General features: G+C 40.3%; 1 protein-coding gene and 1 long non-coding RNA gene across 2 annotated transcripts in view; one reads left to right on the top strand and one right to left on the bottom strand.

Annotated features, from left to right (window-relative positions):
* kcnk5a (potassium channel, subfamily K, member 5a) overlaps positions 1 to 15,686 on the bottom strand; it is an 86,092-nt gene extending 70,406 nt beyond the window's left edge. Inside the window, exon 1 of the mRNA XM_014126181.3 lies at positions 15,176 to 15,686. Coding sequence (XP_013981656.1) covers positions 15,176 to 15,361 — 186 coding nt within the window. The 5' untranslated portion in view covers positions 15,362 to 15,686. The remainder of the gene's footprint in view (positions 1 to 15,175) is intronic.
* LOC145858968 (uncharacterized) lies at positions 5,960 to 10,268 on the top strand. The gene is made up of 3 exons (XR_014379334.1): positions 5,960 to 6,087; positions 9,837 to 10,005; positions 10,138 to 10,268. It is a non-coding gene; the product is annotated as an uncharacterized LOC145858968 (long non-coding RNA).
* Positions 15,687 to 17,603: the final 1,917 nt, after the last annotated feature.

Here is a 17,603-nt window from a genome sequence, read left to right as displayed (position 1 = left end):
AGTTATTTCACAAAATCTAGCTCATAGTATGCATTTCATTTTATTTGGCCTATACTGTACTCTCAAATAAGATTATATCCTGCCTGTTTGGCCCTGTCTGGGGGTATCATCGGATGGGGACACAGTGTCTCCTGACCCCTCCTGTCTCAGCCTCCAATATTTATGCTGCAGTAGTTTATGTGTCGGGGGGCTAGGGTCAGTCTGTTATATCTGGAGTATTTCTCCTGTCTTATCCGGTGTCCTGTGTGAATTTAAGTATGCTCTCTAATTCTCTCTTTCTCTCTTTCTTTCTCTCTCTCGGAGGACCTGAGCCCTAGGGCCATGCCTCAGGACTACCTGGCATGATGACTCCTTGCTGTCCCCAGTCCACCTGGCCCTGCTGCTGTTCCACTTTCAACTGTTATGCCTGCGGCTATGGAACCCTGACCTGTTCACCGGACGTGCTACTTGTCCCAGACCTGCTGTTTTCAACTCTCTAGAGACAGCAGGAGTGGTAGAGATACTCTGAATGATCGGCTATGAAAAGCCAACTGACATTTACTCTTGAGGTGCTGACTTGTTGCACCCTCGACAACTACTGTGATTATTATTATTATTATTATTATTATTAGACCATGCTGGTCATTTATGAACATTTGAACATCTTGGCCATGTTCTGTTATAATCTCCACCCGGCACAGCCAGAAGAGGACTGGCCACCCCTCATAGCCTGGTTCCTCTCTAGGTTTCTTCCTAGGTTTTGGCCTTTCTAGGGACTTTTTCCTAGCCACCGTGCTTCTACACCTGCATTGCTTGCTGTTTGGGGTTTTAGGCTGGGTTTCTGTACAGCACTTTGAGATATCAGCTGACGTAAGAAGGGCTATATAAATACATTTGATTTGATTTGATTACTTTGTGAAAAAGTGAAAAATATTCCTTTGCAGATGTCCTGAGGAATCAAACTTAGATATTGGTTCTATCCTATGAAAGGCGTATATGAGAATAGATGTTTATCATTACTGAATAAAGCACTCCTGAACTTGTGATGGCACTAAAATGACAAATATAAATGGGTATAAATTACTTAAATTTGTGCAATTACCACACATTGTACTTAATCTACCACCTGTGTGCCTTCATTTCACTTTAAAATGGGACTATAGATGGTAGCTAGCCCTAAAAATAACATTTGTCTGAATACTTAAGCACATACTCCTAATGTTTGTATTTATTATGGATCCCCATTGGATTCCCATCCCCATCTTCCTGGGGTCCTTAAAAATGTACCTCTCTTGGGTAGGGGGCAGTATTTTCACCTCCGGATGAAAAGCGCACCCAAAGTAAACTGCCTGTTACTCAGGCCCAGAAGCTAGGATATGCATATAATAGATTTGGATAGAAAACACTCTAAAGTTTCCAAAACTGTTAAAATAATGTCTGAGTATAACAGAATTGATATGGCAGGCGAAAACCTGAGAAAAATCCATCCAGGAAGTGGAATTATTTTCATGTGGCTGTTTTTCCAACTCAATGCCTATAGAGAATCCAATGGGTTAGGAATCAGATTGCAGTTCCTATGGCTTCCAATAGATGTCAACAGTCTTTAGACATGGTTTCAGGCTTTTATTTTGAAAAACGACGAGTAAAGCCATTTTGGTTAGAGGACAGAGGAAGTATGCAGACCTGATTTGGGCGCGCTCCCGTGAGCACGCTGTTTGTTATTTTTCCTTTCTATTGAAAACGGTATTGTCCGGTTGAAATAATATTGATTATAAAGACAAACAACCTGAGGATTAATTATAAACATCGTTTGACATGTTTCAACGAACTTTACCGGTACTTTTAGTATGTCTTCATCTGCCTGTTGTGACCGCCTTGGAGCCATTGGATTACTGAACAAAACGCGGCAACAAAACTGAGTATTTGGGACATAAAGTGGGACTTTATCGTACAAAACGAACATTTACTGTGTAACTGGGAGTCTTGTGAGTGCAACCACATGAAGATCATCAAAGGTAAGTGATTAATTTTAGCACTATTTCTGACTTTAGTGACTCCTCTACTTGGCTGGTAAATGTTTGTATGCTTTTTTACACGGGGCGCTGTCCTCAGATAACCGCATGGAATGCTTTAGCCGTAAAGCCTTTTTGAAATCTGACATGGCGGCTGGATTAACAAGAAGTTAATCTTTAAACCGATGTATAACACTTGTATATTTTATGAATGCTTATCATGTGTATTTCTGTATTTTGAATTTGGCGCTCTGCAATTTCACCGGATGTTGGCCAGGTGGGATGCTAGCGTCCCACATACCCTAGAGAGGTTTTAAGGCAGTTTATACAATTTTAAAATGACCAAACATTCACAGATTTTACAACACACTGTGTGCCCTCAGGCCCCTACTCCACCACTACCACATATCTACAGTCGTTGCCAAAAGTCTTGAGAATGACACCAATATTAATTTCCACAAAGTTTGCTGCTTCAGTGTCTTTATATATTTTTGTCAGATGTTACTATGGAATACTGAAGTATAATTACAAGCATTTCATAAGTGTCAAAGGCTTTTATTGACAATTACATTAAGTTAATACAAAGAGTAAATATTTGCAGTGTTGACCCTTCTCTTTCAAGAACTCTACAATCCGCTCTGGCATGCTGTCAATTAACTTCTGGGCCACATCCTGACTGATGGCAGCCCATTCTTGCATAATCAATGCTTGGAGTTTATCAGAATTTGTGGGTTTTTGTTTGTCCACCCGCCTCTTGAGGATTGACCACAAGTTCTCAATGCGATTAAGGTCTGGGGAGTTTCCTGGCCATGGACCCAAAATATCAATGTTTTGTTCCCCAAGCCACTTAGTTATCACTTTTGCCTTATGGCAAGGTGCTCCATCATGCTGGAAAAGGCATTGTTCCTCACCAAACTGTTCCTGGATGGTTGGGAGAAGTTGCTCTCGGAGGATGTGTTGGTACCATTCTTTATTCATGGCTGTGTTCTTAGGCAAAATTGTGAGTGAGCCCACTCCCTTGGCTGAGACGCAACCCCACACATGAATGGTCTCAGGGTGCTTTACTATTGGCATGACACAGGACTGATGGTAGCGCTCACCTTGTCTTCTCCGGACAAGCTTTTTTTCCGGATGACCCAAACAATCGGATAGGGGATTCACCGGAGAAAATTACTTTACCCCAGTCCTCAGCAGTCCAATCCCTGTACCTTTTGCAGAATATCAGTCTGTCCCTGATGTTTTTCCTGGAGAGAAGTGGCTTCTTTGCTGCCCTTCTTGACACCAGGTCATCCTCCAAAAGTCTTTGCCTCACTGTGCGTGCAGATGCACTCACACGTGCTTGCTGCCATTCCTGAGCAAGCTCTGTGCTGGTGGTGCCCCGATCCCGCAGCTGAATCAACTTTAGGAGACGGTCCTGGCGCTTGCTGGACTTTCTTGGGCAACCTGAAGCCTTCTTCACAACAACTGAACCGCTCTCCTTGAAGTTCTTGGTTGATTTAGGTGCAATCTTACTGGCAGCAATATCATTGCCTGTGAAGCCCTTTTTGTGCAAAGCAATGATGACGGCACGTGTTTCCTTGCAGGTAACCACGGTTGACAGAGGAAGAACAATGATTCCAAGCACCACCCTCCTTTTGAAGCTTCCAGTCTGTTATTCGAACTCAATCAGCATGACAGAGTGATCTCCAGCCTTGTCAACACTCATACCTGTGTTAACGAGAGAATCACTGACTTGATGTCAGCTGGTCCTTTTGTGGCAGGGCTGAAATGCAGTGGAAATGTTTTTTGGGGGATTCAGTTAATTTGCATGGCAAAGAGGGACTTTGCAATTAATTGCAATTCATCTGATCACTCTTCATAACATTCTGGAGTATATGCAAATTGCCATCATACAAACTGAGGCAGCAGACTTTGTGAAAATTTATATTTGTGTCATTCTCAAAACTTTTGGCCACGACTGTACAGTACTAAATCCATGTGTATGTATAGTGCGCATCTTATCGTATGTGTGTATGTGTGTCTGTGCCAATGTTTGTGTTGCTTCACAGTCCCCGCTGTTCCATAAGGTGTTTTTTTTTATCTGTTTTTTAAATCTAATTTTACTGCTTGCGTCAGTTACTTGATGTGGAATAGAGTTCCATGTAGTCATGGCTCTATGTAGTACTGTGTGCCTCCCATAGTCTGTTCTGGACTTGGGGTCTGTGAAGAGACCTCGTGGCATGTCTTGTGGGGTATGCATGGGTGGTCCGAGCTGTGTGCCAGTAGTTTAGACAGACAGCTTGGTGCATTCAACATGTCAATACCTCTCATAAATTAAAGTAGTGATGAAGTCAATCTCTCCTCTACTTTCAGACAGGAGAGATTGACATGCATATTATTAATATTAGCTCTCTGTGTACATCCAAGGGCCAGCCGGGCTGCCCTGTTCTGAGCAAATTGCAATTTTCCTAAGTCCTTTTTTGTGGCACCTGACCACATGACTGAACAATAGTCAAGGTGCGACATAATTAGGGCGTGTAGGATCTGCCTTGTTGATAGTGTTGTTAAGAAGGCAGAGCATCGCTTTATTATAGACAGACTTCTCCCCATCTTAGCTACAACTGCATCAATATGTTTTGACCATGACGGTTTACAATCTAGTGTTACTCCAAGCAGTTTAGTCATCTCAACTTGTTCAATTTCCACATTATTTTGTACAATATTTAGTTGAGGTTTAGGGAGTGTTTTGTTCCAAATACAATGCTTTTAGTTTTAGAAACATTTAGGGCTAACTTATTCCTTGCCACCCACTCTGAAACTAACTGCAGCTCTTTATTGAGTGTTGCAGTCATTTCAGTCGCTGTAGTAGCTGACGTGTATAGTGTCATCCACATACATAGAAACTCTGGCTTTACTCAAAGTCAGTAGCATGTCATTAGTAAAAAAAATATTTTGATAAGACCAACACAACCTTAAATGGTTTGAAAATGGTGGCATAAACATTGAAACAGCTATGCATTCTAAGATACCAGGCATTATTACATTACGCCCCGTCTTAGTGCTGCATGTAGTAATACTACATAATAGTCTCTTCACTTTTGGTTGAAGTTTGACTGAACAGTATAAAACAATCAAAATGAAGAAATCCCCATTTAAATCACTTAGTGTTGCAACCCTAGGGTCATGCACAACTCATAAAGCAAATGTTGAACTTTTATTATTCGAAAACCTAATTCCATCATACTGCCAGAAATGTGGAAAAAGTTGTGATATGATATTTTGCCCATGTCACCCAGCCATATCCTACAATCTAATGTTGAACACAGACAAATACCCTGACTGATTTAGATTAATTTCGGTATCCACATAAAAGTGCAGTTCATGCTTCGGCTATGCACAATTACATTTCATTCCTTCCACATAAGGATATCCATTACTGAGTTCAAGGTCTAGATTGTTAGTGATAGACAGATCATTTATTCATTTGTTGCAGCTCCAGACAAGTAATCAAATTGATTCTGGTGAAAGGGGCAAAACAATAAACAAATAAAAATTCCAGTAATTATTAACCTAGTTTATTGGTTTTTGATGGCTGCTTTACATGGAACTATGATACACGTGACAGACTGTTGAGACTTATCTTACTTTTGGACTTATTTCACATAAGTAGAATTCAATATTGTTCCTGTCAGAAGCAAGCAGTGGATTCACCAAAGAAGCTTTGCAGTAGTGGCTTGTGCCAACACTGACGGTATTTTCATTGGGCACCAAACCTATGTTCGAAGTGCAATTTGTCCATTTTATCAACATAACATATTACCCTTAAAAGAGAACAAGTCAAAAAAGTACAGGTTAATGACTAACAAGGGTCCTTCTTGAGGGCTGTTTGGACTCGGTTCCTTGGACCGATTTCTCCATGGTCATTTAACTAGTGGCATGTTAGTTAATCTGTAAATCATCAAGAATGTCTTAACCTCAAAAGCAGAAATTGAAAAGTGTATTGCGCTTGAAAACCATTATTTCTACTTAGGGACTTCACCTCTGTGCAGGGGAGACTTGAGGTGTGTGAATGGTTAGACCTGCAAGGGCATGAATCAAATTGCAGCAAGTTGACACGGTAGGACAACTTTTGCTATTTATAGCCAAAAGCATTCAATGTTTAAAACCCAGGACAATTGAGGCACATGCAGAATCAGCTGAACACTCAAAGGTTATCTTGATAAGAGATGAAGCACTAAGCGCCACTGAACTTACCACTGTCATTAAATCTGACTTAACTCAATCCTCCTGACACCAACAACTTTTCAAGAGACAGAGAGGTAGTCAAACAAATGTATGGCCTATTTATTAGGGATGTAAGAATTCACCAATACAGATGGGAATCCAGTTCTAATGTTTTAAGATACCAGTGCATCGGTTCTTGGGACTCCAAACCAATACGATTGTAGTATGTGTCGGTCAGAAAACTTTTTATTTTCCTATTGCTTTCCTCCTTCCTTCCGAAAATACCTCATGTTTTATGACTGAACTGGTGCGTCCTCAATTGCATATGTAACTGTGTGTAACTGCGTAGGACAGTAATTGATCTACAAGTCATCTTGCATGCCAAGCAACCCCAATACCTGTCAATAGTTTTTGTAACAACTCTGTGCACAGTGCCCAGCTTCCCATGTTGTCCAACGAGAGGTAGGCCTATCCCTGATCAAATATTTGCTCATCTGCACAGCACCTTCAGCATTCAAAAGCTTGTAAAATGACTTAGGCAATATTTAATCATTGGCTTCATTAGTTAGGTGACAACCAATGTAATTTGCTGGGTTATTGTTATCAAATGTGCTGTAGAAAATGGTGGTTTACTGGAATAAAAGTAGGCTACCGGACAGACAACTGCTGGGGCTTACATAATTTAAATTATTGTTGCAAGGTACACCGAGTTTTGATACTAGAACATGAAAAACGTTTCAGTACTAGAAATGTTGTTACTTTCGGTACTTTTGTAAAATGTGTCTCGTGTCATCTACTGATTGAGAGAAGATCAAGTCTGTCTATCAGCACAGCCAATGTCCCCTTATAGCGCGAGCGCACCATGCCTTCTCCGTCAGTGCCTGCTCCACTTTCTCATTGCTAGCTCTAGCCTGTCCTGAGGAACCACTGCACTCACTGGGTGTCTGGGATGCATCACCACTTATGCAGCACAGAAGTTAACACACTTGAATAATGCAACACAGCGTTTAGAGAGGATGAAACTGATAATTACTGTTCGCAAAACAAATGTGCATTACAGGCTAGAACACTTGACAAGCTTTGTAGGGTAACTTTCCTTGCTAGCTTACAGCTGAAACTAACATCAATTCACTACCCTAGTACCTCGTTTGTGTTCATGTAAACTATAATCCAAAATATTGATGATTTCAAAACTGATTCTTATCAAAAACTATTCATTCAGTTCGTCTATCCCGCTTCTCCCAGTCAAGATCATCTTAGCGACCGCATTGGTCTAAGGTTCAGCAATGGCTGAAGAATTGCATCATTTACCTGGAGCTAACTCTGCAAATAGCACCGTTGGGTGACTTGAAAACCCATAGTCAATAGATCAATAATATAAAAATACTTTAGGTACAAATATTCATTACAATTTGCAATCTGGAGAAACTACGAGAATAGAAAGGCTCAGAATTTTGTGAAACATTACAGCACTGTTGAAAAATATATGGCAATTAGAACGTTTTCAGAGATCGATGGGAGGGGTTGAGGGTAGCTGAAGGGTGGGACTAAAAACAAATGTAAAAAAAGATAACTCATGTAAAATATACCGTGTCTGTAATATGTATATAGTATAAGCTGTACGTAGAAGCCTAAGTATCGTTGTCCATTATTTTTCTCCAATAAGGGGAGGGGGTGGTAGGATTATGGTAAAATAATAAAGAAGGAAAAATAAATATTTTAAATAAAGATATTGGGTGTTGGAAATTACATTTACATTGATAGATTATGGGTTCTATCTGCAATATTAAAACTGATCCACCTCAAAAATAACAAACGGACTGTGTGTGTGAGAATGACATCATCGATCTTAAAGATTGCTTATTTTATGCAAATGTTGTTGATCAGCATAATAAAATAAGTCCCAAATGGAAGGGAAACTGATTGTTTTTCATCTGTAGCCTCATGAAATCAGCAAAAACGAGCACAATAACTCAATGAATGCACACACTCCTATTGAATATGCAGTCTCTTGTGTATTGTACATAGGCCCAGGCTACATCTTGATTTACCCAGCTTATCAATAAAGATTTATCATTCAAATAAACTATTACTATTAAGTTATATGTAGATAGATCAGTAAGAAAAACTGTCTAATTGAAGTATAATTGAAAGTATGATTGTATAATTGATTCATTAATGCACACATAAAAAATCTAACATTTAAATATAATGATATTGAACTCAAAAGGTCTGTCTGGATCAAGTGCCATTCTGTGATTGGCTGAGGAGTCTTCTTTTTTGCTGCGGTATTGTTTTGGTATCACGTATCGTGATACTAAACCTGGTATCGAAGTAAAAATTCTGGTATCGTGACAATCATTTATTTTGCTCAGGGTCACCGTCATAAATTATTCTGGTAGTTTTGCTTTAAAAAGTCAGTGTATTACATGAACTGGATAAAGTTGTTCATTTTATAAAAATGACAGCAATCGTTTTTGCAAGCCTCACAGCACAGAATATTTCCAAATGGTCAAAACCACTCACTTTTGAAACGGGTAAAATCCAAAGCCGTCTAATATTCATTGGCTATGTTTCAAAAAATGTTTTTAAGATAACGATACATTACTAGCTCAAAACACTTAGGGCTCCTGAGCTCCATTAGCAGCAGATTTAGAATGGAAAATCACTGTCTTCATGCAAATGTTAGTATATCGAACCACATCATATCAAACCGAATTGTTCTGTTCCTCTGATCAAACTGCATCGCACGGAATCGTTTCGACTGAAAATGTATTGTTCCTGTATCGTATCGGAGCCCATGCATCTGGATGCGAATCATCATTGAAAGGGAAACACCCTACTGTTTATCTATTGCTACCAGGCAACATCCTAAAGAGGAAATAAAACAGGTTGCTAGCCACTAACCAAGTCCCGCCATCCAAGACACCACCAGTATATTCAATTCTTATTTGTACAGAGGATAATGAACAGCTCCAGTCTTTTATGACTGTTTCTTGAGGACAAGCACTTGATGGGCCATAAAACGGCAATCACAAAACCTTATAAAACAGCAAGTACTTCACCGCACAGCGCTCACTGTGAGCAGTTACCTCCCTGTTAATGAACTTTTTGCTAGTGTCCCAATTTACAGATTAACACTGCTTTTAAACTTTTACAAATAATTTAACAGGTCAGAGCTCACACTGGCCATTTGATGCATGTAGTTGACATGTGTTGAGCAACACAACACACATGAATTGTGTGTGTGCCTGAGTGGTTGAGTGGTAACGCCCCCAACAAAGTACAAATGAGTCTAGAAGTTCATGGTTTAGATCCATGTGACTGCCTATCCTGCATTCTCTTCTCCTGCTCTATATTCTCCTCTGTTTTTGAATATACAAAAGAAAGAAGGGATTCCAGTCTCAACATGAAAAATGTACACATCAAAATGGCAAAAATACTGATAAGGGACATTTATTTTCAAATGACAGAGCTTCATAAATTAGAGCCCATAAGCCTCCTCTGAATTATGGAAGGGGGAAAAAATCTGGGAATTGAGTCTGGGAAATGTAATTAAGTCAACTATCCTGACCCCCAGTAATAATTTTTGGAGGCTTTTGAAATCCCATGGCTGGTAAAATTGCATTCTTTGTTTTCTAGACTAGATCCAGTTAAAGTTGAGCCTAAAGTCCACTGGTCCCTTCCTCCAGTTACCGAGCTCACAGCACCAACTGTCCCAAAGATAGAATACAACAGTCCCTTACTCTTCCTTCTTCTCACCCTATTCATCAGCACTGAACAGAATTGTTCCTGTAACCAAGAAAGTGAGGTAAGTGAACTAAATGACTTATCGTCCCTTAACAGTCACTTCAGTCATGATGTAGTGCTTGGAGAGGCTAGTTAAGGACCATATCACCTCCACCTTACCTGACTAACTACAATTTGCATATCGCCCAAACAGATGCACAGACGACGCAATCGCCAATGCACTGCACACTGCCCTATCCCACCTGGACAAGAGAAATACCTATGTAAGAATGCTGTTCATCGACTACAGCTCAGCCTTCAACACCATAGTGCCCTCCAAGCTCATCACTAAGCTCAGGGCCATAGGTTTGAACCCCTCCCTGTGCAACTGGATCCTGGACTTCCTGATGGGCCGATCCCAAGTGGTGAAGGTAGACAACAACACCTCCACCACGCAGATCCGCAACACGAGGGAAACCCACATGGGTACGTGCTTAACACCCTCCTGTACTCCCCGTTTACCCATGACAGCGTGGCCACGCATGTCTCAAACTCAACAATGAGACAGCGTACAGGGAGGAGGTGAAAGGCCTGGCGGAGTGGTGCCATGAAATGAACCTCTCCCTCAACGTCAAAACGAAGGAGCTGATCGTGGACTACAGGAGACAGCAGAAAGCGCACATCCACACCGACACGGCCACAGTAGAGAGGGTCAAAAGCTTCAAGTTCCTCGGCATGCACATTACTGACAACCGGAAATGGTTCCTTCACACAGATAGCGTGGTGAAGGCGGCACAACAGCACCTCTTCAACCTGAGAATGCTGAAGAAATTCAGCCTGGCCCTTAAGACCCTCACAAACTTCTACAGATGCACCATTGAGACCATCCTGTCGGGCTGTATCACCACCTAATACGGCAATTTCACCGTCCACAACCGCAGGGCTCTCCAGAGGGTGGTGCGGACAGCCCAATGCATCACCGGCGGCACACTGCCTGCACTTCAAGACATTTACAAGTACCCGGTGTCACAGGAAGGCCAAGAAAATCATCAAGGACCTCAACCACCCGAGCCACTGCTTGTTCATCCTGCTACCATCTAGAAGGCAGAGACAGTACAGTTGCATCAAAGCTGGGACCGAGAGACTGAGAAACAGCTTCCATCTCCAGGCCATCAGACTGTTGAACAATCGTCACCTCTAGCCGGCCTCCACCCAGTGCCATGCCCTGAATCTTAGTCACTGTTCTAGCCGGCAACCACCCGGTACTCTACCCTGCACCTCAGAGACTGATGCCCTACGTACATAGAGTCAGTGTTTTCCATGGATTAGCCAGCCAAATAGGGCAGTGTTAGTCTTACCAGATGTCCTATAAAACACAGGAGAAAAGTAATTTTGACCCCACTTGGCCTTTAAAAGAATCCTGAGGAGGATTCACCATCTTCATCAAATGTTTTAATAATTTATCTGCAATTAAATCATCAAAAAGCCAAATCTGGGAGCCAAATGAACAGCTTTCTTACCAATGCAATTCGGTAAGCTACTGACAAATCACTCAATTGAACGTCACTGTCTGGCAAGTCTTGATGGACTTCATATCGAAAATAAATGAGATCTTTAGTATACTTGTCCGGATGCGATACCGTGGAAATAACAACTTTGTATGATTTTATTAATAGCAAGGATATACTTTATTCAGTTAGTTCTACACCTTTTGTAAACTAGTCAAGCTTGCTGTCAATCAAAGAACTCCGTGGCTGCATATGAAACACGCCAGGGTCCAACGTTAACTTTTGTTTTGTCATTGGTCCGGTTGGCCAAAAATCTACTGGGCCAAATTCTGGCTAGCAGTGTTCACCCCGTCCCATCTTCTCTGGGGTTTATCAGCGGCTGGCAACTAACGTTATTGTGCATTAATGCCACCTACTGCACTGGAGTGCCCCCACCTCCCACCTGTCCTAACTTAAAATTTGACCAATAGAAGTATAAAGGGTTCCTGAATTGCAGGCCACAATTGCACCCTTCTCCTATATTCATCTATTAAAAGGATGAATTTGTATTAAAAAGCTGTTTAGTATAATTAAGCAATGCAAGTCATAACTATTCTTTAGAATTGAATTGTATTATTCATTTCTGCATTCATTTTTGTTTCTAAAGCATGACATTGAGAATATGACGCAGCCCCTTTAAGACAAACGTTCCAAAAGAGATATCAACATGGCTACTGTTGTCCAATAGTTTTTTTTTCCATTTAGCAGACTATCAACAGTAGCCAGCATATTGCTAGTATGTTCACTATTGAAGGTTTATTTTTGTAAATCACTTTGCTTAAAATAAATAAGCTTAGCGAGTAGATTGATGGGTGCTTCTTTTTGATCTGGACAGCTGACGTGTGAAGGCATCAACTCATGTACTGCTCGAGAAGATGTAACTCGTGGCAGTGTGGTGGTGCTTGAATGAACAGCCAAGAATACTGCTTAAATACAAATAGCATGACATTTACGCGTGTAGTCTTCAATGGTTATCTTTGGCAACAGAGCAGGTAAATGTTTATTTGGAATGCAAAATTGCGCTGAGAAGTTACTGGTCACTGACAAAATCCACTGGCCAACATGTTTTTACCAGTGGTGTAAAGTACTTAAGTAAAAATACTTTTAAAGTACTACTTAAGTAGTTTGAGTATCTGTACTTAACTTTTTTTTAACCCCTCCACCACCACACCTCTTCGGAGGACAAATATCTTTGTTTTTTTACAGCTTTTCTGCTACATATACATACATTTTGCATACATGGTACTTTTATATTAAAAAGAAGTCACATAACAATAAAACAAGTGATTTGTTTTTTATTATTGTTAGGTATTACTGCATTGTTGGAGCTAGAAACACAAGCATTTCGCTGCACCTGCGATAATATCTGCACATCTGTGTACACGACCAATAAACTTTGATTTGATTTTAAAAAGTACCATGGGTGGGGGAGTAGGTATGGAGCATGCATGCATGTATATACCATTTCACTCCACAGCTAGAAGGGGAGAGACAGAAGGGTGTGGGTTAAAGGTATGGGTGTAGGTGTTTTAAATCAGCCTAATTCCTCAGTATACGTGGGGCAGAAAGGGGGACATGTTAAGACATGCACTCTGTTTTTGGCCAGAGGCATTCAGGAGATAGAGAATACTATCCATGCCTTCAAACCCAACCACAACTGTAATTTTATAATATCCCTCACCTCACCTCATTTTTTAAAATACAATGTGTTTTAAGACTGTTGCTTCGATGTCATTCTCTTCCTGATGGCATTCAAACAGAAAGCAAAACTGACAGAAAACATTGTTTCTGCAATGTCTTCCATCTCAAAGAAAACCATGAAGATAATGCATGGATTTTACAATAGACTTGAACGTTTCAAGGAAGGGAGTTGTAATATTCTCTCTCTCAAACTGTCTTCATCTATAAATATAATGTCTACATCCACATCCCTGACAAAAACTGAGCCAAGTCATCAAAACGCGAGGCAACTGACAGGGACTTGAGGATAACAACAAAATATGTCATAGAGGGGTTGTCAAATCACCCCACGTAATTATGGGGTGTTGACTTTGGTCATTTGAGCACAGCACACTTCTGACAGAGAGGCCATGCATGGAGTTCAATGACACTACACCTACTTTGCTGCTGGGAGCATAATATAATTTGTACAGGGAGTCAAATCTTTGCCCTTAGAACAACACTGTGTACGAAAACTTATAAAGACACAAAGGTTATAGATTGGCCTACAGTACACACCCAGACATATTGGCACATTATATCACTGCTCCAGACAAGGATATTCTATAACACACATGCACCATAATCTAAACAACATAAATGCAACTTAACCAGGTCATAAAACAGGTTATAGCCAAGTCGAAAGCAGCAGAGGGCCTGGACACTGTCTTACATAAAACCAATTAAGCCAAATTAGACAGACAAGTCTATGTGGAGAAAACAACCCATAGTGACATGTACACTGAAATCAAATTTGATTGGTCGCGTACATATATTTTGCAAATGTTATCGTGGTTGTAGCGAAATGCTTATGTTCCTAGCTCCAAAAGTGTAGTAATACCTAACAACACAAAAAACGCAAATCCAAAAAATTTAAATAAAGCAATTAAGAAATATAGAAATATTAGAACGAGCCATATCAGAGTCCGGAATATAAATATGTCATGATGGCGTGTATAGACATTTTGGATGGTATATGAATAGAACAGGTGTGTACAGCAGTAGTTCTATAGGATGAGCCTTGACTTAAATACAGTATATACAGATGAAGTGGGTAAAACGCATGTAAACATGATTAAAGTGACCAGTATTCAATGACTGTGTACATAGGGCAGCAGGTCTCTAAAGTGCAGGTTTGAGTACCCGTACACAGTGCACAAAGACAAATACAAGTAGCCACAAAGCAGGATACATATGCGATCAATTTGAGTGGGATAAGCTCTACAGTGGTGTGTAATCTTCTTAAACAATATCTGCATTTGGCTGGTCAACAATGGTCCCACCTGGCTCTTACATATCAGTTTGGTTCGTAAGTGGATTCAGGAGTCACACCTGATTTAGGGTCAGATACGAGCTGTTCGCTGATGGGGTACTGAGTTGAGGATAAGGTTGGGATGAGCTGATTCTAGATCTGTGGTAAATTGCAACTTCAAGATTAAGAACCATTTTGCAAAGACAGGCTGTAATTAATTGATGAAGTGAGCATAATGACAGGTGTTTATCCTGTGAACTTGCAGGTTGACTCAATGTATTTAGGCACTATGTACCTAATATCTAATTCCCAACTGTTACACAGGCCAGGTGTGCACTCTTCTGATGATAAATATACAATGCCATTGGCAGGATTCTGGCTTTATGAACTAGATTCCGTTACCTATAATCATAAACATTTTGATCACTCCTCAGGACGTTTGTAAGACAAATAGTATTCAAGCTATGTGTAGTATTTAGTTAAATGCATGAATCAATCTTCAAAGGTTTATTGTTCTTATACAGGTACAAATTAATATACTACATTAAAATATCCAACAGCAAACGAGGGATTGTTGTCATACAGTAAGTGAATGATGCACCCAGAACTGTGACTTTTAGGCTACTCAAAACAACATCAGATAACACAGCTAATTACCACTTTTAGTGCAATCTCGCAATCAGCGTGAATGACATTTCGACCAATAAAATATTCCGAAATTATTATCATCATACCTCCAAAATCTTGTCCAAGTCATCTTTGGTGAGACAGGGGTAGTCTTCTAGTATTTTATCCCTTTGTGCATTGTACTGTTTTGCTGCAAGTTTCCAATTCGGTTCCTCGAGAACTTGGAATATTGCTGCCCCGATGGACAGATAAAAAATGATCGCAGATGTCAATAGAGGACCTTTATCCACCATACTTACAATGGCTCAACTTTTAAATTCGCGGGAGAGGGGTCCCAATTTAAATGTGTAAGTGTTGTACCAAGCACATGCTCAACAGTCTTTTGGGGCGGCTTGACTTTTATTCCTTACGAGTCTTTTGAAAAACTTGTCGAAAATACCTCTGGTAACATTATCTCTGGTGCAAATAATCAGAAAGTGTACATAAATGTTTCCGAACTGCGCGAATGGGAACGCTGTGCTGAAATGTCAACACAGATTAGTGTTTATTCGGTGCCGCAGTTTCCTCTCCACGTGCGCTGCTCTTTTGCAAATGATTACGGGCTACGAAGATGCCTAGGCTACTACTGAAACTTGTGGGGGAGTGGAGAAACGCACAAAAAGATCCGCCCATTAGAATAGGCTCTTCTAGTCACTAGTCTGGGGAGTGGGGGTTGTGCTGGTAATGACCGCTCCTCCTGCCTAAATTGACTGCATTACTTTTTATTTGGCGTTTCAGTTTTCATTTGCAGCTGACTTTCGCTTCGGCTTGCCAGTTCATTATTGTGGTGAAATGGTTTAATGTTTTTCCTTCAACTCATTTATTCAGTGCGTTCGATGACGTGGGCACCCAAGGCGTTTGCCAGGGATAAATACAATAATGTATTATTTTATCATTTCGAGGCCACATAACTTTATTTTTCCCAGAAGGAACTTCAGTTGTGGCATTCAGATATTAAACACACAACATTTCACACGTGACAAATCCAAGAACATTGTGCAACAATAATGGCACTAATTACAAGGAAGCTGTCATTGTTATCATTGCAGAGGCCTATACAAAAATATTCTACTAAATCTGGCAGCATGGAAAAAGTACCCAATTGTCATACTTGAGTAAAAGTAAAGATACTTTAGTAGAAAATTACTCATGTAAAAGTGAAAGTCACTCAGTAAAATACTACTTTAGTAAAAGTCAACAAGTATTTTTAAATGTAACCTTATTTTAACTAGGCAAGTCAGTTAAGAACAAATTCTTATTTACAATGACGGCCTACCAAAAGGCAACTGCATGCAATGTCGTGAGGGAGACACATATTTTAGTTCCTAGGTTAGGGCCCTTAATTTTGAATAAATGTAACAAATGTGAGTTGTTAGAATATATAACGGGTAACAGTTTCTATGAAGTACATATGTTCTTTTCACCAACTACTCTAAGTAACCATCTGTCTTATGTACCCATACAAAATGTAACATATCATACTAATTTGAGTGTTACAGATTTACATTTACTATGTTACGTCTAGTCTATGAGACCAGACTGAGTAGGTCTGACATTGCATGTTGTCATTATTGGCAAATGAACACTCTTAATTACACCAGGAAAATTCTGGCTTATAAAATGTCCATGCCTTTTACCAGTTCTGAATACCAGTAATACAAAGAGGGTCTGATGGGGTCAATTGAGCCAAAATATGAATCCTACTTAGTTATCACACAGCAGTCAGAACAATGGCCATAATAAGACAAATCTCCCGAACGCAACACAAGCCCACAAGCAACATGTGACAATCCTCTCACATCTGTGGTAAACCACAATGGAAACAGAAGCAATTAATATTAACCTCTCTAAAGGATTTTTTCATTTGAAGTTGAATGCCAGAGCTGTGAATCAGTAGTGGAGTCATAATGAAACATGTACTGTATACTCGACTCATTTATCGAGTCTGACTACGACTGTCTGATAAAGCACTTTTGACAATCAATCTGAAGCCTTTAAAATAGTTTTGTGACCCACCAAGTAAACAAAAACATTTTCCTAACCACAACACAATCAAATTCATTTTGTAAAGCTCTTTTTACAACAATTGTCATAAAGTGTGTGACCCACCAACAAGGCAATTCTTCCAACCACCCCACACACACACAAGTTGTGCTTTACAGTAACCCGGACTAGACCACCACACAGTATTTAGCTGCCCTCCTAGTATTTAGCTGCAACCCATTAGTCGGTCTCCGGCCCACTAAGAAACACTGTCCTAGACAACACATGACAACACAAGCAGCTAGGTGTTGTCATGTGTGTTGTCACCCACAGTTAGGTGCTTGTCCCATTGGACTCTGGTCAAAAGTAGTGCACTGTATAGGGAATAGGGTACCGTTTGAGACACAACCTCCTCTTCACTTGCTGTCCTGACTAAGAGCATATGTCAGATAAAGAGGTAAACAAACGCAGGGCACTGTTTGGATGTGGCTTCCCTTCTCAGGACAAAGTGGA

The sequence above is a fragment of the Salmo salar genome, chromosome 11 (assembly GCF_965601325.2).
Source record: "Salmo salar chromosome 11, fSalSal1, whole genome shotgun sequence".
Taxonomy (NCBI): domain Eukaryota; kingdom Metazoa; phylum Chordata; class Actinopteri; order Salmoniformes; family Salmonidae; genus Salmo; species Salmo salar.
The sequence above is the reverse complement of the archived record's forward strand: the minus strand, read 5'-3'. Positions and strand labels throughout refer to the sequence as shown.